At 48.4% G+C, this 25,032-nt stretch overlaps 1 protein-coding gene across 19 annotated transcripts in view; it reads right to left on the bottom strand.

Moving 5' to 3' along the window:
- Nucleotides 1-25,032, bottom strand: part of EIF4G3 (eukaryotic translation initiation factor 4 gamma 3) — a 1,568,346-nt gene that overhangs the window by 72,214 nt on the left and 1,471,100 nt on the right. For all 19 annotated transcript variants that reach the window (XM_085608969.1, XM_085608978.1, XM_085608977.1 and 16 more), the window contains 2 exons: nucleotides 4,163-4,261; nucleotides 3,618-3,764 (listed from right to left, as the gene is read on the bottom strand). In XM_085608969.1, coding sequence (XP_085465095.1) covers nucleotides 3,618-3,764; nucleotides 4,163-4,261 — 246 coding nt within the window. The remainder of the gene's footprint in view (nucleotides 1-3,617; nucleotides 3,765-4,162; nucleotides 4,262-25,032) is intronic.

The following is a 25,032-nucleotide window of genomic DNA, read 5'->3' on the forward strand; positions in this document are numbered from 1 at the left end:
GCGTGTCAAGCCCACAACGGATGGTAAATTTAGCAACATCCCTCCCTTCGGTAATGGCCTGGGAGAGAACCGCCTGTGCTTCCACGGGGCACTGAGGCAGCACCTGTGCCACGGTGTCCCACACAGAATGTGAATAGCGGCCCAACAGGCACACAGTATTCACTGCTCGCAACCCGGAACTGGCAGAAGTGAAAATCTTTTTCCAAAAATGCTCCAGTTTCCTAGATTCCTTGTCCCGAGGAGTAGAAGGGAATGCGCTTGGTGAGGCAGAAGCCTGGACAACCAGACTCTCAGGCATCGGGTGTTGTGTGAGAAAGCTGGGGTCGCCCGGCGCCAGGCGATGGCGGCATGCCACACCCTTATCTACAGGGACCCCTGAGTTAGGTTTGGTCCAGGTGATCAACAGGAGGTCAGTAAGCGCCTCGTTGAAGGGCAGCAGTGGCACCGTGGAGGAGGATGGCGGCTGCAGCACCTTGGTCAGGAGATTGATCCTGATAGGTACAGAAGGGAGCCTCAGTCGCCCTACGCAACACCACTGAAAAAGTCCCAACCTCCTCCGTAGCCACGGAAGGAGGGGACAGTGTACCAGGGTGTGGAGAAAAATCTAGATCCACTGGACTCTCCATGTCGCCTTTCCAATCAGGCTCATCCTCGCATTGAGCTGCAAGAGGGTCTTCAGACCCCTCCCAGTACTCCCCTTCATCCACCTGTTGTTGTGGAGGCCGGTAAGGACGAGGTGCCAGGGGAAACGGGACAAATTCCCCACCAAGAAATGGAATCAAGGGGTAAGAGACCAATCCTGGTTTGGCGTCATCCGGCATCAGCGGCGGCACCGCGCCCGGCGCCGAGACCGGAGCCAGTACCGCCGTAGGGTATGGTGAGTATGGCGTAGAAGAGGCCAAAGGCGGTGGGCACAGGGGCAGACCCACCTAACGGGTCCGCGGGGCCCGAAGGGACCCGATGGGGCAAACAAATGGGGCAAGGCAGACACCAAGCCCTGTACCTTGTCTGAAGTCACATGCGGGCCTGGAAAGGGTGGGTAGCATGGAGTAGCAGTGCTGAATTAAATTCCAGATCCAGTCTGGCAGATATTATTTCCTTGCCTTGAAAAGCTTGTTAAAATATCTCAGGGGTGGATTTAAGAATATACTTGTGCATGGGCGGGAACTGCACTGTCCACTCTCCACAAGGAAGCCCTCTTACTCATGGATGTACATATCCACCTTGTGAAAGGCAACTGTCCACTTAATGGGCTTGTGATAAGCCATGTATTCGTAAATGTCAGATACCCTGACAGTGTAGTGGTCGAGGTCTGGGTCACCTGGAGGATCACAGACATCCCAAAGGTAATCTGGAGGCCCTGGCTCAAGGGGGTGTCATAAGTGGTCAGCAGGGCCAAAGGGGCTTCCTGGGTCAGTGAAAGAGCATGGGGACCCCTTAGGTGACTCTGGCGAAGGCAGTCGGGGTGACCTGTGTGAGCACAGCAATAATGGAGGAGGTAGCGGTAGAGAAGGCAGAGGTGGAGTAAAAGGCAGAGGGCTGGTGCCTCTGTACTTATGTCTCTTGGCCATTGGATCTAAGGGGGCCTCCAATGTGAGTAACTCCTTGAAGGTAAGCTACCTCTTTCGAGGCAGAGTCTCTGCAGGCTTCAGCAGAGGTGGTTTGGCCGAAATTGTCTCTGTCAAGGGATGGATAAAGGAGAGCTTCAGCCTCGCATCAAGCTCCCCCAGGAAACTTTTCAGTATGAGCTGCTTTGAATCCTTCTAGCAGATCGTTGATTGTGCTCTCTGTGTCGATGCTGGCTTCAGAGTCAGTGGGGGCTGGGTACCGGCATAGCCTTTAAGTGGTGTTAAGGCTTGTTAGTGGCTTTGAGCTGCGCAAGGCATGATGGCTGAGAGGGTGTCAACGCCCACAGGCAGGTGCTTTCTCAGATCTGAGGCCTTCATCAATTGCAGGCAAGAGCCTGAATAAGATGAAGTCCCTAGAGGTCGGCAGTGTCTTTTGCATGGGGCTCAATGCCCAAATCCCTCAGGAGTGGTGCTCTGCTTCAGAATGAGGCCTCTAGTAAGGCTTGGAATGGGTATCGGAGCAGACTGCACTTACAACCTTGAGTGTGGTCTTTAGTCAAGGGGCGCTAGAGCTGGAGGTTGGCAGAGCCTCCACTTCTTCCTCTGGATTGAACGCGCTTAAAGAGATGGCTTTTGAGCTGGTTTTGACTTGGTGTGAGAGAACAGTGAAAGCTTCTGTGTCCTCTCCCTCCATGGGGCTAAATGGATCTTGCTCACTGAAGATGCTGAGTTATCAGTGGCAGACTGCTGTGCATCCACTGACTCTCCATTCATTACCATAGGATTTTCTTTGACTATAAGGTGAGGCAGGATTCACATGACGCACCTTCGTAGTCTATGGAGAGGCAGAAGTTACGAACCTTGTGATGGTCCGACCACGCGCATTTCATTTGGCATCGGAAGCCGTACTGGAATTGCGTACACTCTTTAAAACTTCACATTCTTTGGTGTTGAAGACTGACAAAGAGGGCACGGGCCCTGGAAGAACACAGGGGTCCCTGTGTTCAAGGACCCAGTGACTAGGCATTGGTATCCGGATGGATTTGAAGAGAAGAAATGCAGTTAACACAGATATTCTTCAAATGGTGGGAGTCATCACAACTCAGAGCCCTACCAGTACGCGTCCAAAGCCAATGGTGGGAAAAAACAATCTAACATGGAGTTGATGCCAAAGCACATTGCCAACTAAGGAAGGAGTCACAGCAAATGCTGACACTCTAAGGACGCCTTCAAAGAAGAACTTGAAAATGCCTCAGCTCAACTCTAGAAGGCCAGAGTAAGCAGAGAATGTGTATCTGCAGCCACACCTGCTATGAACAATATTTTCTTCGTGCCATATTCTTTACACATTATAGAAGAATTTTTATTGTGTTATAGTGCATGTTCAATTATGCTGACAAAAAAGGTAGTCCAGTGGCTGAAGCAATAAAATGGTCCAGAAACCCAGAGATAAATGAAATACCCACAAAGGGCTGAAAACTAGAAACACTTCAAAGGTATTTCATCTCAAAGTAGATGGTATTGCTCTGGCCACTCTCTAGACAGTTTATTAAAGAAGCAATAAATACTGGAAAGAACAGAAATCACCCTCAAGAATCCCTTTACACAATGTCAGTAAGAATCTCAACAAGACTTCAGTGGAGTGGTGCTAAAGCCTTGCGATCTCATTGGCTGCATGGCCCAATGCAACTGACGAGATCTATAGGCTACACATTTTATTGTATTAAACGTATGTCTGTAATACTACTGCGTTAATTTTATCAAGGATCCTAGTCTTAGAAAGAGGAATAATTTAAAGCATACCAATGTATGAAAGTCTGATGAAGAAGAGCTCCAAATTAACAAGCACTAGAAAATAAAAGCATTACCTCCTATGGTGTTCACTTTAAATAGAGAAGGTTAGCGAGGGCATCACAGTGATTCTGTCAAGACATTTAAAGTAAGAAATGGAACATAGAAATAAAAATGTACGTGAACATTTTTAACCTTTTCCTCAAACAAATAAATACCCAAGCTGGCTTCATAAAAAGATGAACAGAATTTCTATACCTCCACCCAGTCGAAGATCTGCTCATCATTTGCTTTTTCTTCAATCACAAGTTTTGCTAACCGTTTGTCCAGCTCTTCGGCAGAAAATTCTTTCTTTGAAAGTGCTTCAGAGGAAGTGCAGCAGGCCAACACAGTGAAGTCTAACTTCTGCAAAAGAACAAAATACATTTTAAACAGAAAAGGCAAGATTCATTCTCTGACATTTACCAACATTCAGACTAAGGAGGTTATCACACTTTTAGAGCCCATAACCACAGCATGAAGGTCTTTCAGAGACCATCAATAACAGGAAAAGAGTCTTTCATAGACAACAAAAGTATCATTAAAGAGAATTCAGGAATCACCCACCCCCTAATAATGAAAGCTTTAAAAGGGCATCCCAATGGCAACATTTCTTTCAGAGATCCCCATTATACAGTAAACAACAGTATCACAGCACACATGGCTTTTAAAGGTCTGCAAAATACGGATGTGCAGTTTTCACCTGACCAAAACAGTAACCTCTAGCACAGGTAGATTTAGCAGTGTGAAAGCCTAGGACTCACTTTCTCACAGATGAATTTCTGTTCATCTTCTCCTTCTGGTAAGAAGTCTTTCCAGTTCAGGCCAGCTTCTCTCCACAGCGCTCCAACTTTCTTATGGCTCTGCAAAAACAACCAAAGGTCTTTAACAATCCTAAACTGCCCTGCACATACTATGTGAGATTGTGCAGGACTAGCTAAAGAGATTCTAAACTTGCTCATTGCTGAGTGCCTGGCAAATGACAGTGCTGCCTTCATGGATGAAGGCAGTATGTTGCATTATCAATCAGGAAATAGAAGTTGTTATAGAAGGGATCAGCCACTGATATGTATGTGACCAATTTCTCATTTAAGACTGATTCACAGAGATAAAAATGTGGTCTTTACAAATCGCTTCACTTTGTGCTGGAGCCCATTGTGGGAAGCCAGGTTTCCCAAAGATGCCAGACACACACAATGTAAATGCAGCAATACAGGCTCTGATGAAAGGGGGAGGTGTATCACCACATCATACTCTGATTTGACCACAAGCGTCCAACACTCGCAGGAAATGGATTGCGCTGTATACCTGACTTATGTGGAATGATGCGGAGTGTATGAAAACAACAGTTTTCCAGAACAACAGTTTCAGTATTATCCAGTGCACATGTATGATGATGGCTCACAAGAGTACCCTGGCATGGAATGAACCATGGCTTGACCTCAGAATGTACAGGATGTTTGGTGAAAGATGGATTTGTTTGGCTTATATGTTGGAAATGCAAAGTAATCTCTTGTTTTTTTTGGGACAAGGTAATGGAGAATCCGGCTTAAAAAAAAATTTAAATAGCAACTAACACAACCAAACTGTGCTTGTTTTGGGCTCCTTCCACCAAAGAAAAAAGTTTGCTCTCTTAAGTTTTGGGAAGGCGGCTTGCTTTTGGCTAAGCTTTTCATAGCCATGACATGGACGAGCAGTGTAAACGTAAATAGATGAACCTTGTGCTCAGGCAGTATTCAAGATATGTTGCGTGCTTGTTTTTGTCAGTCCAACTGGTGTTGGGTTAAGCTCCTTCAGTTGGCTGTGAAAAAGACAATGTAAATGGACAAGTGGTACATTGTAAAGGTCAGCTATAAGTAAGCAAGTTACTTACCTGTAACTAGTTCTTCAGCATCGGTATTTCTCATAGATTCATGTGCTTGAATAATTCCCCCCAACGTCAGGCTGGGGAACTCTCTTTAGATAATGTAAACACAGCAGTATTTCAATAGAGCCACTGACCCCTTCACCACACCTCCGTAGGCGTAATGCTGTATTAGTGCTTTGTGCCTCCAAGATGCTTAGTCTGGGACAGTTATAGATAAAGGGCAAACATGCAACTGTGAACAGAGAGAGCGTCCCACAACAGGCGGAATGCCCAAACTGGGTTTTAGTAAGAATGAGTCGTACTCAGAAGGGGCGACCATAGTGCACAGTAAGAGTGGACATAGCAGCCCACCCTGTGGACATTAAGTTAGTGTAGTGGGGCCCAGCGGTGCAGATACAGCAGAATGCAGGTGGTGTGTCCCCGCCCCATCCCCATGCACGTGGCAGGGAGCGCTGTGGAATAAAATCAGACGATAGTAGTGATAATGGTGCAACATAGCCGTATGTAGAGTGACATTCAACAAAAGAAGGCAAATGCATCAAATTATAGATTCCGAAGTCTGATTCGTCATCTGTGGGAGAGCAGGTGAGGGCTGGACGGAGACCTGGAAGGAGTGAGAGTCTCCATCTGTGGGGGAAATGTGAGGACCGCTGTCTATCTTAGAAAGAGCAGGTAGAGAAGGGGTGTGCGCCACGTCTAGATGCGATGGGACTGCTCCAATGAGACTTTCAAGCCGGGGACAAAGGAGCGGAAGAAAGTGTCCAGGAATTGTAGAGGTCCTTTCCCTTCCACCCCTTCTGGTAAGCCAATGCTCCGACGGGAAAGGCCTGCTGCATCGTCAGCGCGTTCTTCAAACATGCAGATTTGGTCTTGCATATTATTAATGGTTTGTGCATCGTCAGTGGTCTGAGGCAGAATTATAGCCAGAGTTTTCTCCCCCTCGGCCATCCGATGCGCAAGTTTTCGATGGTCATCCCTGTCGAACGTTAGTTCTCTGACCTGCGACCCCAAGGCTGTCCCTATGAATTTACGAGAGGTTTTGATGAATGCTAGAACTCTGTGGTGGTTGCAAGGCTGCATCAGGTGGATCATTTTGGAGGATGTCTGGAACTGTGGAGGGAGGGTCTGGTTGCAGTGTTTTCAAGGTTGATGCAGTGGATTTCAGGCGTCACATGGTTCGTTATAGCAGGGGGTGTCAGCCTCCTAGTGTATTGGCAATCAGTCAGCCTAGTAGCGCAAGAACGGCGAAGGAATTTGGGAATCCCAGGATAGGTATCCCAAAGCAATGGAGATGTGTTGAAGGGCTCTCCCAGTAAGCAGAGAGGGGCAACGGTCCTCAGTGAGTCTGTTGCTGTCAGCCTGGGCGAGTGCCAGGGCGGGGCCAGCACCAGCGCATTACTACGATAGGGTGAAAGTAATCCGACTTGGGCACAAAAGATGTCCAAAGTGGCCCACGGAACAAAGAAGTCTGCATAGTCCGCACCTTAGCTCCGCCGTTCCCCGATATGGTAATTGAGGTCCTCAGTCCCTGCAGCCCCCTTGCTTCAGGATGTAGTCAGCGGCGGCAGGTGAGGGTTCAGCACATGGGAGTGCTTTTCCTTGCCTCATCCAGAAGGGGAGTGGTGTTCATCAATGTGCCTCCTGAGAGCTGCCAAGGAAATGGTGGTAAACAGGGCAGCGGCTGGCAAACGAGGGCAGCCCAGGGAGTAAAGGGGGGTCCCCACAGTTAAATTGGAGGTCCATAATAGGTACTGCTGGAGAGGTTAGGGGGGCCGGGTGTCCTCACTATTGTCTTGGCAAGCAAGGAAGACTTCAGTACATAGGTATCCCCGGTGTCAGACAAATCAAATCCTGAATAACAATGTAGGTGTGGCTCCCAATGCCTCTGTTCTACCGAGTAAGTCAACACCAGGGCCCTTCCATGGTGTAGCTATAGTCCACCAACTCAGGTACAGTCCCCCGAAGGCTCTGCTGCGGGGCAAGTCGTGGAGAGGCTGCAGTAGAAGGATAGGCCCTCTCGCTCTGAGGCGCACCAAGGTGCTAGGTCCTGTTGAGAACAATCCTCTAGCCAGGGTGAATGCAGACACCATGTGTGTAGCTACTAGAACCGGAAACCAAGGGATGTGATTGCAGAAGATGGAAGGCTCCTGGAATCTGGGAGTCTCCTTTGTGGCCTGCCCATGGGCAGCACCCGTATAAGTTGCTACACTAGCGCATCGGGAGCTGCCGCGCTGGACCAGGAGTGTTGGCATGGGGTGCAAAAGTCCTGGGCAGGAGGTAGGGTACGGCTGCACAAGACAGACCTGTGGTCACTGTCCATGGGGGTTGTGCGCGAGTGCCAAAAGCCGGACCGGGCGAAGAGCAGGCGATGAGACTGCTATGGCGGCGGAGCGGCCGGTGCTACTCCGATAGCGCTCGAGCCCACTAGGCTCCTACCAGATGTTGGAGGCTCTCCGCTGCGCCGCTCTCCCACAACAGGCACCAGGCTCCCAGTCTGACTGAGGGACAACCAGGCCCGATTAGACTGCCTCTGAGGAAAATCAAGAAGCTGCCACTTTGCTGCCGCAGCGCATGCCTGGAGGGAGCAGTGCCCCCCCCCGCCCGGTTACAGGCCACCAGAGTCGTGATGAGCAGGGAGTCTTGTTACTTGGGCTTGACTGCAATGGCGCTTGATCGTGCAGTGTTGATCCTGCACCCCAAGTTAAGATTAGGTGATGATTGCAAGGTGGATGATAAGGAGTGTTGCTAATGCACGTCCGTCATCTTTGCCTGCTTGGCCACGCCCCCATCTAGTTGTTCTTACATGAGTGTCATTTTCAGTGGACACTGCTGGATTAGAGGAACACAAGATGACATTGTCCCTAGAAAATCTTTGTATTTTCTGACTGTAATCTCCACCCTGAGGCCAGTTTTAATAATCTATCTCCTCTTTCCTAGGAAGAAAAAGCCTTTAGATATCTACAACAATGTTTACCCCTACAAATAAAATCGGCTGTGGTAGTATAAGAACAAAAGTTACTTACCTGTAATCTGTGGTTCTCCAGTATTGGGGTATCTTAAATAGATTCACATGCCTGAATCATTCCCTGTCGTCAGAGTGGGAGCCCCACGGTACATAAAAATAGCAATATATATGCATATAGAAACCATATCATGGGTAACGTAGAACCAGGAAGTAAAGTAGCCAGAAATCGAAAGGAAAAAATCCTCCACTTTCATGACTCGTCCAAGTCATTATATATGGTCCAAACTACAGCCAATCAGGCGACAGCACCACCCAGAATGTTCTCCCCAGAGGCTCAGGCTCTCAGATTTTCTAGCACATGTGTGCTCCAGAGTGAAAAGAGCAGAGAAGAGCCTCTGAGGGCAGGTGGGTGGGTTGCATGTGAAAGATACCAATACTGGAGAACCACAGATTACAGGCAAGTAACTTGTGTTCTTCTCCAGTATTGGGGTATCTATCATAGATTCACATGCCTGAATCAGAATAGAGAGCAGTAACTCCATAACAATACTAGTGATATCATCATCACAAACATAAGCATATGCGTATCATAGGCAATATGTAATCACAAGTATAGATATTCCTATACCTATATAACACGCACACACACGCACACACATTACCTATTGGCGGTCGCCAGTAGGTAGTTATAGTTAGGACCTATTATCCATAGGATATCCGCAATCAATCAATCAATCAAAACATTTATAGAGTGCGCGCTACTCACCCGTGAGGGTCTTAAGGCGCTGAAGGGTGGGGGGGTTGGGGGGGAGGGGGTGCTGCTACTGCTCGAAAAGCCAGGTCTTGAGGAGTTTCCTGAAGGTGAGATGGTCCTGGGTTGTTCGTAGGTGTGCGGGGAGGGAGTTCCATGTTTTGGCTGCCAGGTAGGAGAACGATCTTCCTCCGGCGGTGGTTCTGCGAATCCGTGGAACGGTGGCGAGGGCGAGGCTGGCGGAGCGGAGCTGGCGTGTGCGAAGGTAGAGCGAGAGGCGGTTGTTGAGGTATTCGGGGCCTATGTCGTGGAGCACTTTGTGCGCGTGGGAGAGGAGCCTGAATGTGATCCTCTTGTTGACGGGGAGCCAGTGCAGTTTTGTCAGGTGGGGGGATATGTGGCTGTGGCGAGGGATGTCGAGGATGAGTCGTGCGGAGGCGTTCTGTATGCGTTTTAGTTGTTTCTGAAGTTTGGCGGTGGTTCCTGCGTATAGGGCGTTTCTGTAGTCCAGTCGGCTGGTGACGAGGGCCTGTTTGACCGTCTTTCTGGTTTCAGTGGGGATCCACCGGAAGATCTTTCGGAGCATGCGCAGAGTGTTGAAACATGATGACGAGACAGCGTTGACTTGCTTGGTCATCGTGAGGGAGGTGTCCAGGATGAATCCCAGGTTGCGTGCGTGGTCCGAGGGTGTCGATGCGGAGCCCAGTGCTGAGGGCCACCAGGAGTCATCCCAGGCGGCTGGGGATTGTCCGAGGATGAGGACCTCCGTCTTGTCTGAGTTTCAGCTTCAGCTTCAGGCGGCTGAGCTTCATCCATTCTGCGACGTCTTTCATTCCTTCCTGTAGGTTGGATTTGGCGGTGGCTGGGTCATTGGTGAGGGAGAGTATCAGCTGGGTGTCGTTGGCGTGGGAGATGATGTTGATGTTGTGTTTGCGTGCGATGGCGGCGAGGGGGCTCATGTAGATATTGAAGAGGGTAGGGCTGAGCGATGAGCCTTGGGGTACGCCGCAGATGATCTTGGTGGCTTCTGAGCGGAAGGGAGGGAGGCGGACTCTCTGGGTTCTGTCGGAGAGGAACGAGGTGATCAAGTCCAGGGCCTTTCCTTGGATCCCAGTGTTGAAGAGGCGGGTTATTAGGGTGCAATGGCATACGGTATCAAAGGCTGCCGAGAGGTCCAGGAGGATGAGGGCGGTTGTTTCTCCGTTGTCCATCAGGGTCCTGATGTCGTCGGTGGCTGCGATGAGGGCAGTCTCGGTGCTGTGGTTGGCTCGGAATCCGGACTGGGATGGGTCGAGTGAGTTGCTTGCCTCGAGGAAAGCTATTGACGGTCTTCTCGATGACTTTGGCCGGGAAGGGGAGAAGAGAGATGGGGCGGAAGTTCTTGAGGTCTTTGGGGTCCGCTGTGGGTTTCTTCAGAAGGGCGTTGAGTTCTTCGTGCTTCCAGCTCTCGGGGAAGGCGGCTGACGCGAGCGAGATGTTTATGACGTTTCGGAGATGGGGTGCGATGATGGTGTCCGCTTTGTTGAAGATGTGATGGGGTCATGGGTCCGAGGGGGAGCCGGAGTGGATGGAGTTCATGACGTTGGTGGTGTCTTCAGTGCTGATGGGGGTCCAGGCGCTGAGGGTGGTGGTGGGGGTTGCTGGTTCGGTGACTGGAGGCGGAGTCTGGGGTCCGAAGCGGTCTTGTATATCTGCGATCTTCCGGTGGAAGAACGTGGCGAGGGAGTTGCAGAGTTCTTGTGACGGTGTGATGTTGTTGTTGCTGGTGCTGGGGTTGGAGAGCTCTTGGACGATGTTGAAGAGTTCCTTGCTGTTGTGGGTGTTGTTGTCTAGTCGCTCTTTAAATGATGTCCTTTTGGTGGTACGGATCAGCTGGTGGTGTTCGCGGGTGGCGATCTTGAGGGCTGTCATGTTTTCTGTAGTTCGGTCGTGGCGCCAGGTTTTTTCGAGGGTTCGGCAGGATTTCTTTGATTCTTTGAGGGCGTCGGTGAACCATGAAGTTTTCCTGTTGCCGGTCATGCCTGGGGGATTCTTCAGTGGTGCGAGGTCGTCGGCGCAGTTGGTGATCCACTGTGCGATGTTGTGGGCTGCGTCGTTGGTGTCGGCTGGCGGGTTCTGGCTCAGCGATAAGTGGAGCTGGTGTGTGGTGATTTTGCTGAAGCATCTGAGGGGGATTTGTTGCGTGCGGTGGTGGGATGCAACATTCTATTTAGAATAACTTTGGCGCTGGTAGAGGAATCTTCGTGAAATTTTCGAAACTCATGGCCCGCTCCGGTCCGCTCCTATCCTATCCTGAAAATCTCGGGGGAATTCGTCAAGCGGGGGCCGAGAAAAGAGGGGGGTCCCAAAACGTGTTTTCCCCATGCAACTTTCCATAGGGACAGTTAGTCGCAGCTACAGCCCAAACTGCTCAACGGAATTACACCAAATTTGGCAGAAAGGTAGACCTTGGTTCACACTCGTGCCTTTTGGTTAAATGGTGTAAATCCGTTCAGTAGTTGCTGAGAAAATCAAAATCACATATATATCTATGGCCTAGGAGGATCCGCACACCCTATGCGCACCCAGCACGCACCCTCCCGATCACGAGCTGCATGCTAATTGGCTGTCACCTGACTGTAAACACTCCAAACCAGGAAGTGTTGGCAGCCTTTTTGTGCCTCGGTAGAGGCGACGCTTAAGAAATCAGTGGATGAAGTGTGCAAAACGTATAAAGGGGGCAGGGTAGAAATACCGACCCTCTAGCTCTGCTTAGGGGGTCCCACAAGGACCCCCAGGGCCCAAATGTTTTGAAAAAACTGCAAAATGTGCGCTGGGTGTGCGGATCCTGCAGTGAAAAAAAAAACGCGCTTCTTTAATAATTAGCCCCCGGGGGGGCCAAATCCCGGGGGCAAAAGCCGTAAAATTTGATGGGGGGCCCCCCCAGCCCCGGGGACCACCACCCCCCGGGGCTACAAAATAAGTGGGTGGGGGGGCCCAAAGGCCCCCCAAGCCCCGGGGTCCACCACCCCCAGGGCTTTTAATATTGTGGGAGGGGCTCTCTCTTTCAAAATGCAAACCATATTGCTTTTCCACACGGGGAACTGCATGTTAGCAGCTCCCCGTGTGGAAAAGCAATGCCGGCTCCCGAAGGACGCGGGGAGCCGGCTGAGACCGTAGGGGCATTGGGCCCCCCCCACGGTCTCCAACGTTGTAAATAGGTCCTGGGGGATGGGGTCCCCGGGGAGAATAGAAATTAGTAATAGGTGGTATTTTTAAAAAAAATTAGGAGTTGTGCATCCAGCGCGGCCCCCTGGTGTGCACGATTCCACTTGCAGCCCCTGGTGTGTACGCGTTGGGTGCACGATTCCTCTCGCGTAGGGTGCACGATTCCCAACGCGTCGGGTGCGCGACTCCAAGCAAAAAAAATGAAATATTTTTTTAGATAAACATGCTTATGTGTTTCGATCTTGAGTGGCTCTGAAAAGAGCTGTTGTGTTTATTGAGAGATTTTGGTACTTATAGGTAAGTACCTATACAGAGTCTAAAGTTGTTGAGGAAGACTCTGTTACCCTCATCAGTAAAATGTTCACCATCTCTCCTATAGATGCCTTGCATATTAAAACGGAGATTGTTGTTGTAAATGGACCCCATCCTATAATCTCTGAGATAAGCAGAAACAGATTTATTGACATGTTTCCTAGCTTTCTCAATCTGTGGACAAATTTGATTGGACCAGTTCCATGTCTGCCTTTGCAGAAAGTTTGGTGGAAAAGTGACATCAATTCTGCAAAGGTGCCCTTGATAAGCATTTCCAGACCTACCCCAGTCAAAGTGCCTAGGTCCTTGCCACCACAGTGCACAATTATGAGGTCAGGGTGTTGGAGATGTAAAAAGGATTTAACCAATGGCATCAATTGGTGCCCCTTTAACCCTCTCTGTCCAATCCATTTAATGTCTACATTTGGCAAAGCTAGGTCTTTGTCAATGCCTTTGTTTTCTGCATACCTTTGGCTTCAGAAAATATAGCTGTGTCCCACACTCTAAGCATCTTGAAAGGAGGTCTGGATGCACTCAGATGGTCTCTGTAAATGAAATGGCAGTTTGAAAACTAAGATTTTTCGAAAATGGTGGATAAGATACAGTTTTGAAAAAAAAAAACTGAAAAGATTTGTGGTTTGAGAACATTCTAGTCTGAAAACTAGGGTGCATGTTTCTCTTTTTTAAAAGCATGTTTCTTATTGGTTAACCCCTTCGCTGCTGCGGACATTCCGCTGCAGCGCTGGGGGGGGGGGGGGCAGCGCGGTGGGCCTGTGCTCATGACGGAGCCGCTCCGTCATGAGCCACAGTTGAGCTGTGCTCATGACGGAACGGTTCCGTCATGACTCCGCCCATTTGCGTTGTCCCCTCGCACAGGCGGGGAAACAGCGCCGCGCAGGCGGAGCGGCCGCCAACAGGATTGTCATGACGGAACCGTTCCGTCATGAGCACACGGCAACCGTGGCTCATGACGGAACGGTTCCGTCATGAGCGGGGAAGGGGTTAACAAAAACTGTTTGAAAAGAACATCATATAGGATAAGCTGGTATAGTGAAAAGTCAAGCCCACTTGCTGTTTTGATTAGGAACACTGTGTGCTGAACTTGTGACCTGTGTGCTCAGTTGAGTGTTCCATGAACTGTTACTATGGTAACAGGCAGAAGGCACATTGGGTGTAGGGTTCAAACTTATGTCAATTGGAAAGGGTTGAAATGTGTAACCAATAGAAATGTGTGTTTGCTTTTGAATTAATGTGGGAAGCAATGTGATTTGATATTTACATGTGTATGTGTGCTGAATGAGAGGGAAACTTTGCCATTCTTTGGTTTTCCTGAAAGCAGTACAATACAGAGTTTCTGCATAAGAAAATCTGGTGTGTGACTGACATTTTTTAATCTACACAACAATTTGAAATGTGAGTTATTAATTTGTGAGGGGATGTATGTGGTGCATTTTGTTTTTAATAAGAGTAATGTATTTCTCCTGCTAAAAGTCCAGGGAGTAGTTTCTCTTGACTAGAATCACATGGTGAGTCTGTGTGCATTTGGGAACCATTGTGACAGAAAAATGTGGGTAGTTCATGTGTTTGCAGACACATAACTGCTTAAAAACTTATCCTGTTTTCATGTTTTGGTAGAATTAGAAACCTGTCATTGCTTATGTATTTGCAAAATGAGTGAGGCTTCTACACTAATGTGCAGTAGTAAAATATGTGCAAAGTGTGCAGTCACATTACCTCTTGTAGACTAGTAAATGTGTTTTGGGAAAATGCAAGGGATAGTGTTGCTTGTCTAGAATCACACTGTGAGTCTGTGTGTATTTGGGCAACCATTGTGAGAGAAGCATTTGGATACATAGGGTATTTGCTGAGAGATAAATGTTTTAAAATCTGTCATGTTTTCAAGTTTTAGTAGCATTAGAAGCCAGTCACTGCTTATGAATTCAGAAAAGGAGTCAGGCTTTCACAGTAGTGTGACTTATTTAAATACGTAGAATGTGTGCAGTCACTTTACCCCTTCCAGACTAGTAACTGTGTTTTGGTAAAAAGCAAGGGATAGTGTTATTTGTCTAGAATCACACTATGAGTCTATCTGCATTTGTGAATCATTCTGAGAGAAGCATCTGGATATTTCATTTGTTTGCAGACACATAACTGCTTAAAAACGTATCCTGTTCTTACGTTTTGGTAGAAATAGAAACCATTTATTGTTTGTGTTTGCAAAAGGAGTCAGGCTTATACACTAATGTGCAGTAGGAAAATATGTGGAATGTGTGCAGTCACATACCTCTTCAAGAATAGTAAATGTGTTTTGGTAAAATCCAAGGGATACTGTTTGTTTTCTAGAATCACACTGTGAGTCTGTGTGATTTTAGGAACTGTTCTGAGAGAAGGATTTCAGTATTTCATATGTTTGCAGACACATATCTGCTTAAAAACCTATCCTGTTCTCACACTTTGGTAGAATTAGAAACCAGTCATTGCTTATGTATTTGTAAAATGAGTCCGGGTTCTACAATAATGTGCAGTAGTAAAATATGTGGAGTGTGTGTACTCCGTTTACCCATTCCAGACAAGAAAATGTGTTTTGGTAATATGCAAGGGATAGTTTTTGTTGTCTAGAATCACACAGAGTCTGTATGCATTTAGGAACCATTCTGAGAGAAGGTTTTGGGTACTTCATGTCTTTGCATACACATAACTGGTTAAAAAAACTCCAATCATTCAGTCAGTACCCAAGTACTCATGAGGTGAGCCAGGCCTTAGCACATGATTGATTCAAACGCTTATCCACTATGCATGCAGTCCTCTAACCACCTACACACTTGTCTTTCACACCTTCAATTCCCCAGTCAGTATCTATACACTCCAGCAAACACCCTGTTACTCCACTTGCACTCCTTCACTGACCCATTCAGCACCATGTACTAATCTATTCACTGCGCCAAAAACCAAACCCTTAAAAGAATCATCCAGGCACTCTCCTTGCAGTACTGTAATGATTCAGTCAGTACCCAGGTACTCATGCAGTGAACCAGGCCTTAGCACATGGACTGCTTCAAACGTCTATCCACTATGCATGCAGTCCTGTAACCACCTACACACTTGTCTTTCACACCTTCAATTCCCCAGTCAGTATCTATGCACTCCAATAAACACTCTGTCACTCCCCTTACACTCTTCCAGTGACTCATTCAGCACCATGTCTTAATTCATTCACTGCGCCAAAACACAACCACTTATACCTTCACCCAGGCATTCTCCTTGCAAGACTAATCATTCAGTCAGTGAGTAAGTACTCATGTAATGTCCCAGGGCATAACACAAACACTGGTAGAAACCTTCGTCCAATACACATGCTGACCTGTAATCACCTATTTAGTTACGTACACACCTTGAATTACAATTTCAATTTGTGAAGAGAAAACAAAGTGGTTAAATGTTTTTTATATAGAATGTGTTTGTATAATATTTGAAAAGAATCATTTATAAATGTATTACATTTATTTATGTTTACTTTTTAAAGATATTGTTAACATCATTAAAGAACAAGTTACTTACCTTCGGTAACGATGTATCTGTAAGAAACATTAGTTAGTTAGATTCCTCACCTTAGAATATCCCCAGGCGTCAGGCTGGATCCGGAAAGATTTTTGTAGTAATACCCCTTGCGCGACGGTAGGCGTCGTCTGCGGCTCCGCGTCCGTCGTTGGCGTCGTGTGCCGGAATGACGTCGGAGTACTTAGACGCTGCCCTCGCGCGCTGACGTCAGTTCTTGTACATAGCTTTCCGCGCCAGGGACGCTGAGCCATGCAAGAGACCGACACTGGTGCCAAAAAATCTAGGGCCCTGAAAGGGAGAACCTTAACCCTAGATGTCGGTTCGCAGAACGGGGAGGCTGGGTGGGGCGGTGAGGAATCTAACTAACTAATGTTTCTTACAGATACATCGTTACCGAAGGTATGTAACTTGTTCATCTGAAAGAAACACGTTAGATTCCTCACCTTAGAATAGATACCCCAGCAATACCAACCCCGGTGGTGGGTCTGTGAACCAAGATCACACCAGAAAGTCCTGGAGAACAGAACGGCCAAAGTGGCCATCCCTCCGGACTTGGCTGTCCAGGCAGTAACGTCTCGCAAACGTGTGCAGCGAAACCCACGTTGCCGCCTGACAGATGTCTTGCAAGGGGACTCCCCGTCCCAGTGCAGTCGTGGCCGCTGTGGCCCGAGTAGAATGGGCGCGTAGCCCAACAGGAGGAACCTTTTTCGCCAAAGAATAGCAGGTCTTAATACACAACACGACCCACCGAGAGATGGTCTGCTTGTGTACAGCTTTACCCTTCCTAGCCCCTACGTATCCAACAAAAAGTTGGTCGTCCACCCAGAACTGTCTTGTGTGGTCCAAATAAAAGGATAGCGCACGTTTTGGGTCCAGACGGTGGAGCCTCTCTTCATCTTTTGAAGGATGCGGAGGCGGAGAGAAGGTGGGCAGCGTGACAGATTGCCCGATGTGAAAGGGAGTCACAACTTTAGGCAGGAAAGAAGGACGTGTCCGGAGGACAACTTTGTCCGGATGAACTGAAAGGAAGGGAGGCTTGGATGACAAAGCCTGGAGCTCACCCACCCGCCTAGCGGAGGTGATTGCAACCAAGAAAGCAGTTTTCAAAGTCAAAAGACGGATGGGACAGTTATGAAGGGGCTCAAAGGGTAGCGCACATCAGAAAAAGTGAGAACAAGGTTCAAGTCCCACTGAGGCATTACAAAAGGAACAGGAGGGTACATATGAGTAATGCCCTTGAGAAAGCGTGAAACAACAGGGGACTTGAAAAGAGAAGGCTGATCAGGAAGCCGAAGGAAGGCGGAGATAGCAGCAAGATAACCTTTCAAGGTGCCCAGAGCAGAGCCCTGCTGGGCCAAAGAAAGAAGAAAGAGGAGAACCTCAGAAAGAGGGGCAGAAAGGGGATCCACAGCCTTTGCTGTGCACCTTGTCACACATTTGTTCCACCGGCAGGCGTATACAGTCTTTGTGGAGGGACGCCTGGCTGCCAGAATGACATCACAGACTTCAGGAGGCAAGTCAAATGGCATCAACTGCCGCCGCTCAATCTCCACACATGTAGGTGGAGGCTGGACAGGTTCAGGTGGAGGACCGTCCCCTGCTGCTGCAACAGAAGATCCTCCTGAAGAGGCAGTCGTATCGGGGGATTGATGGACATACTGAGTAGCTCGGGACACCAGTACCTTCGTGCACAATCCGGAGCCATCAAGATGACTTGGGCCCGGTCGTGCCTGATCTTCTTCAGCACTCTGGGCAGAAGTGGTAAAGGCGGAAAGGCGTACAACAGACTGCAACTCCACTCGCGACGAAAAGCGTCTCCGAGCGAGTGCCGCCTTGGAAACTCCAACGCGCAGAACTGCTGACATTGCGCGTTCTCTTCGGTGGCGAATAGATCTAACCAAGGCTCTCCCTACTGCAGAAAGAGACCTTGCGCCACGTCCGAGTTCAGACGCCATTCGTGATCCATCATGCACCGGCGGCTGAGTTCGTCCGCTCTGGCGTTCAGAGAGCCCGCCAGATGTTGAACCACTAGGTGATGCCCTGGTGTGCCAGCCATGTCCAGAGGCGCAGGGCCTCCTGACAAAGGGTCCACAACCCCACCCCGCCCTGTTTGTTGCAATTCCACATGGCAGTGGTGTTGTCCGTGAACACCTGCACGACACTTCCCCGGACAGAGGGAAGGAAGGCTTTCAGTGCAAGTCGGATCGCCCTCAGCTCCAAAAGATTGATATGGAGCCGAGTCTCCGCCGGAGACCAGAGTCCTCCGATCTCCGCCTCTCCCATATGTCCCCCCCCATCCCAGGAGGGACGCATCCGTCACTACCACGTGCTCCAGTTGGGGAAGGGAGAGGGATCTGCCGCTGACCCAATCGCGATTCGTGAGCCACCACTGCAGCTGTTTCGCAGTGCCCTCCGAGATCAAGACGTGGTCGGACAGGTTGCCTTGATGCTGGGCCCACTGAAACTTCAGGTCCCACTGCAGAGTCCGCATCCGCCATCTGGCGTGAGGTACTAACAGGATGCAGGAGGCCATCAGCCCCAGAAGCCGCAGCACCAACCTGACCGAAATCCAGGACAGAGGCCGGAAGATGGGAATCAGGGCTCGAATGTCCAGGACCCGCTGTTCCGGCGGATAGACCCGGAACTGCGCCGAATCGAGAACCGCCCCTATGAAAAGGGGCTTTTGGGAGGGACTCAGGTGCGACTTCAGCACATTGATGGAGAACCCCAGCGAATGCAGGAGGTCTGCCGTAGTCTGGAGGTGGGAGACGACTTGCTGGGGGGAGCCTGCCTTCAACAGCCAGTCGTCGAGATAGGGGAAGACTGGGACCCCTGATCTGAGCAGATGAGCTGCGACCACCGCCATCACTTTCGTGAACACCCGAGGGGCACTGGTGAGGCCGAAGGGGAGCACGGTGAACTGAAAGTGCTCCTGACCCACCGGGAACCGCAGGTAACGCCGGTGGGCCGGCAGGACGGGGATGTGGAAATAAGCGTCCTGCAAGTCCAACGCTACCATCCAGTCTCCAAGGTCTAGGGCAGCAAGAACCTGAGCCAAAGTGAGCATCTTGAACCGTTCCTTCCGGAGGAAGGCGTTCACGCTTCTGAGATCCAAGATCGGGCGTAGGCCCCCTTTGCCCTTCTTGGGAACCAGAAAGTAGTGGGAATAGCAACCACGACCTACTTCTGGACCAGGAACGCGCTCGACGGCCTCTTTGGCCAAGAGGGCCGAAACCTCCTCCCGGAGAAGATGCAAATGATCCCCCGACATACGGTGGTTCTGCGGTGGCATGGCTGGAGGGGTCGTCTCGAAGGGGAGGGAGTAGCCCCTTCGGACGATTTGCAGCACCCACCTGTCCGAAGTGATGGAGCGCCAGTGGAGCAGGTGATGGCGAACTCTGCCCCCCACTGGCGTTGAATGGGCCTGAAAGCTCGGACTAGGAGGGCTTTGAGGCGGATGCTGCCGGGGTGGATGTGGACTGACCGGCACGCTGTCCTCCAGAACCGCCTCGGCGGAAACCACGTCCGCGACCGCGTGCAGGTTGGTTCTGCGGCCGGTGGCTGGGCGGACGTGAGGAGGCGCCCCTTCCTTGGCCACGAAAGGGGCGAAAGGCGGAAGTTTGCGGCCGCGGGGCCAAAAGACCCAAGGACTTGGCCGTGGCCCGGGAGTCCTTGAACCGGGCCAGCGCACTATCCGCCTTCTCGCCAAAAAGGTGAGTGCCATCGAAGGGCATGTCCATGAGGGAGCTTTGGACATCCCCTGAAAACGACGTGGACCTCAGCCAGGCGTGACGCCGAAGCGCCACCGTGGTGGAAATTGCCCGACCCAGCGAGTCCGTGGTGTCTAGTCCACATCTAATGGCGTGCCGCGCTGCATCTCACCCGTTAGCAAGTGCTTGGGTGAGTCGCTCCCGGGGCTCCTCCGGGCACAACCAGGCTCTCGGGGGTGGAGTGGTGGGAGAGGAATGTGGGGTCGCTCGGAGCAGGGCGGTGGCGCCGGGCAACGTTCTTGTCCACAGGAGGGACTGTGGAGGGCTTGGACCAAGTGCCCTGGAGAACGTCAATGAGGGCCTCATTAAACTGCAGCAGAGGCTCAGTGGAGCTTGCTTTCGGTTGAAGGACCTCGATGAGGACGTTAGTCCTCACAGCTACAGCAGGCAACTCGAGCCCCAGGGCTTCGGCCGCCTTGCGCAGCACCACAGAAAAGGCTGCACCTTCCTCCGAGGCCACAGTCGGAGGAGAGATGAATCCAGCGTCTGGAGAGGTATCCAAACCGCTGGCGTCCCCCAATTCCTCTGCCCAGTCCTGAGACAATTGGGCCTGTTCGGCCAGAGGGTCCTGAGACCCCTCCCAGTCGCCCTCATCATCAGATTCCTGGTAGACAGGAGGAATGATCGGAGCCGGACGGTGGATGAAGCGGTCACCCATCGGCGCCGGGTCCGGAATAGGGCTAAACTGAGGCTCGACGCCGAGCGGGGTCGGCGTCGGGGGCAGAACTGGTGTCGGCGCCGGCAGAGGAGGCGTCGTGAGGTCGACCGGCGCCGGCAGAGATCCAGGCCTGGATCCCTCGGGGACCTACGGCGCCGGGCCGGAGCCGCCGGCACGCGAGGTCACCCAGTCAACCCTGCGGGGCCCGAAGGCGCGCCGGCAGGCGTCGACGGCGGAGCCAGATTCCTCATGGCCGAGAGGAAGGCACTGACCTCCGCCGGAGTCGCGTCAGTCCCAGGGACCGGAGGCTATGGAGATGAGCGCGGCTCCTGCGGCTCCGACGGAGCCGCGGGGGTGGAACCACCCGGACCCTCGGCCGGGTCGCGCGACCGGCAAGGGGAGTCCGAAGAGCGAGGATGCCGCTTGGACTTCTTAGAGTGTTTGGAGTGACGGGACTTACCCGAAGATCCCTACGAGCGATGTCGATGGCTGCGGCTCCGCGAGCGGTCCTTGGACCTCCTCCTGGACCGGGAGCGACGCGGAGCCGAGTGTCGAAGCTCGAGTAGCTTACGGGACCGCTTCCGCCTAGCCTTCGACGTCAAGGCCTGACAGTCAGGGCACGACTCCGCATCATGGTCGGCCCCCAGGCAGTATAGGCACCGGCGATGGTGATCCATTACCGACATCAGTCGGTGACAGGCGTCACAATGCTTGAATCCAGGCATCCTACCGGCACCAGATGTCGAGTCGAGTAACCAAAAGAGGTCAAAAAGTTAGTCAAAAAGTGACTAGGGGAATAAGAAGAACTGACGTCAGCGCGCGAGGGCAGCGTCTAAGTACTCCGACGACGTCATTCCGGCGCACGACGCCAACGACGGACACGGAGCCGCAGACGACGCCTAGCGACGCGCAAGGGGTATTGCTACAAAAATCTTTCAGGATCCAGCCTGACGCCTGGGGATATTCTAAGGTGAGGAATCTAACTAACGTGTTTCTTTCAGATATAAAGTTATCATGCCTGAAAAATCAAGCAAGAGAAAAGGACAGAAAAAGGAAAAATATTCGAAGAAAATTCAACAACAAGTAGTGGATGACCAACATCATGTGGCTAAAAAGAAGAAGTCTTCTGGTAAGACAACCAAGGAATTCATTAAAAAACTTTCAAAGCCTACAAACAGTGTGCAGAATGTGCAAACTATTGACAATGAATGGACTAGACAAAAGAAAATCAATAACAGGAAAAGAAAAAAAGATAATTTACATGCAAAAGATTCAAAGTATGGTAAAAGAAGGCAAAATCAGTACAAAGAAATACGTATAAATTTTTTTTTACAAAAGAGTGGTTCTTATTTTTCTGAAAGATGTGAAAAAAGAAAAAGAGCACAATATTATAAAAAGAAGACGCACATTGAATCCATTGTTAAAAAGCCTTTTGCAGTAAAAAGGAAACCATTTATTTTAGTTTTAAACAGAATTCGATCACTAGATAAGCCAATCCATTTAACGAAGGCCAAAAATAAGAGTAAAAGAGTAGTTAACAGAACTAATTTTTGTGATTTTTTTTGGGTGAATGGAAACAGTTCAAGTTCTGAGCCTTTCTTTAATGAAGAGAGTTATTTACAGACCAATAATTTGTTGCATGCAGTTGATACCAGTGGTCGAGCTTATGAGGTTAGTAATGGTTGTCCAATTGAGAAAAAGAAAATGGCTCCCAGAAATGCAGAAGAAGTGATAGCTGATGAAGTTCTAGGCAGACGTCCTAAAGCCCCAGTGTACACTTGGGATTGCAGTAGTATTTGTAGTGTACGACAAGAATCTATTGATATTTTACGCAATTTCTTACGAGCATATAGTAAAAAATCTGTTAAACAAAAGATTAAGATATTGCAAGGGCTAGACCCTTGCAGAGTGAGAAAAAGTACTGGTTTGCAAGGTCATTATCTGGCTTGTCTTTCTAGGAAAGTATGTCAAAGTGTTTTTCACCATTTTAGGATGTTAGCAGTACACCATACTCAAATGCGAAAATTAGTCAGAAGATTGTATTATGCAAAAAGTCCAACATTAATGTTAAATGAGTTGAACAGTGCTCTTTTGCGTGGATCAGTATCAGATGTGAAGGGGTTTGTGATGAAATTGAGTTTTGTTAGTTTGGTCCTGAACAAGAGAGTGCACAAACTGATACATTAATAGAAGAAAATGTTGAAGAGAATGTTGAGCATAGTAGTACAAAAAAATTTGAAGATCAAATTACAAAGTTTAAGGTGATTTAAGGTGAAAGGCCAAATAATTCTTGTATTTGTTGCCAGCAAACTCACTATAAAAATCAGACTAGGACTGTTGATCTGTATTTAAAAAGTGAAAGAGAAAATAATGATAAGTGGAAGGAATTTGCAACTTATTTGTTGGTAGAGAATTGTTTTGATTTGGGTTCTGACCAGCGTATTTGCAAATATTGTTATAACAAAATTAGATGAGAATAAAATGCCCGCTAGAGCGGTTCATAATAATCTAGAGTTGGTTGCTATTCCTCCAGAAATGATAGATTTAAATACCTATGAGTCCATTCTCATTCAATGTGTGCACCTGTTTCAGGCTATCGTTCGTATGGAGCCTAAAACAGATAAATTGCCTCCTTCAGATTTACAGAGAGGATTAAAAGGAAGAGTTGTATATTTACCTCTAGATTTAAAGAAAAATATTGAAACTATCGGTGTAGAGAATGTAGAAAATGAACCACTAGTTATTCTAGTTAATGGTGTTCCTACCAAGAATAAGAAAATCTGGCAAGAGTTAGTGGATGTTAGAAAAGTGCATAAGGCAACATTGTATCGGATAAAAAATAATGAGTACTATAGAAATGTGTATGTAGGTGAAGAAGAAATAGATTTAGCAGAAGATACTGAAACGTCAAGTGGACAAATTGAAAAAGTGGACATGTCCAGATGTGAAGAAATCTATGAACATTACAGTGTACATCAACTTCACTCCAAAGAAGTGATGGGGAATACTAATGAGTTATTCCAAATGAAAAAAGCAAAGGGAAGTCCCATGAGTGTATGGGAAGAAAGTTTGGAAGCTCGTCGTTTTCTGCAGTTGTTCCCAACAGGAAAAGGTGGACGATATGATGAACGACCTGTGCAGATTCCTGCATCTGAATATCGCACAAGATTGTATGCAGAAGATCCAAGATTTCAACAATGTATCCCATATATATTTCACCTTTTGTTTGAGAGTGGCTTGTCTGGACTTTCATATGCAGTGAATCACATATTGAAAACAGGAGTACATTTTCAAAATGTTTCTGCAAAGGAATTTATTGATAAAGTACATCAAAGAGATGATCATTTAGAATCTCAGCTGATTAATCTGATGGCATGTCAGCATGGCACTAATGAGTATTGGTACCATCATCATGGAGAACTTAAATGTATGCTAAGAAACTTAGGAACTCCTACGTGGTTCCTTACCCTAAGCTGTGCTAAATACGCATGGGATGATTTACTTGAATTTCTTCGAGAGGCAAATACGAATATGAAAAATATTGAATACAAGACACCTGGAGAATTGTGCTCTTTGGATCCTGTTAATGTATGGAGGTATTTAAATCATAGATTTGAAGCTATGACGTCTTATCTGTAATAAAAAGAATCCTCCTCTTGGAGAAGTTGTGGATTTCTTTTGGAGAAAGGAGTATCAAGCTCGAGGTGCTCCTCACATACATATGCTCATATGGATCAAAGATGCCCCCAAATTCGGAACTGATTCTGATGATACTGTTTTGTTGTTCATTGAAGAATATGCCACATGTGCCATACCCAAAAGCACAGAAGAAAACAATTTAAGACAACAAGTCTTACGATTCCAAAGTCATCGATGTGGAAAATACTGTCGACGAAAGTAGAAGTCTAAGGAAAAGGTTTATACCAAATGTCGTTTTGGATTTCCACGTCCTGTAATATCAAAAGGAAGAGTAAACAGTTTTATGTCAGCAGTGAGACATACAATCACTAGAAAGTCTCCAAAAAATTCCTACAATTTGAGAAGAAGTTAAGAATAAAAATACATAAATGATTACAATCCGGTTATTCTTCATGGATATTCAGTACGTAGCAGATAATTCCATTGCTGTCGCTCGGTATGTAACATCCTACATTACAGAATCAGAAAAGACTGAATTAAAAGAAATGTGGGAAGAGATTTCTCACGAGAAGAGTCTAAGTAAGAAATTATACAGTTTCAGTTTGAAGATGTTATCCCATCGAGAGATTGGAGCGTATGAATGCTCAGATCGGTTATCATCTGCAAGTTTATACTCCAAATTTAGAAGAATCATTTGGCTGAGTCCAGGTCTTGCTGCAACACGAAATCGAGTTCTTAAATCTGTACAAGAAATTGAATATTTAGCATTAAATGAACCAGAAAGTACAGATATTCTAAATACAAATACATTGGACACATATTATCCAAATAGAAGTCATCATCTTGAGAACATATGTCTCTATGAAGTGCTGCAAAACTACACTTTTAAACAGAATACTACAGAAAA

Source organism: Triturus cristatus, chromosome 1_2, assembly GCF_964204655.1.
Source record: "Triturus cristatus chromosome 1_2, aTriCri1.1, whole genome shotgun sequence".
Lineage (NCBI taxonomy): Eukaryota > Metazoa > Chordata > Amphibia > Caudata > Salamandridae > Triturus > Triturus cristatus.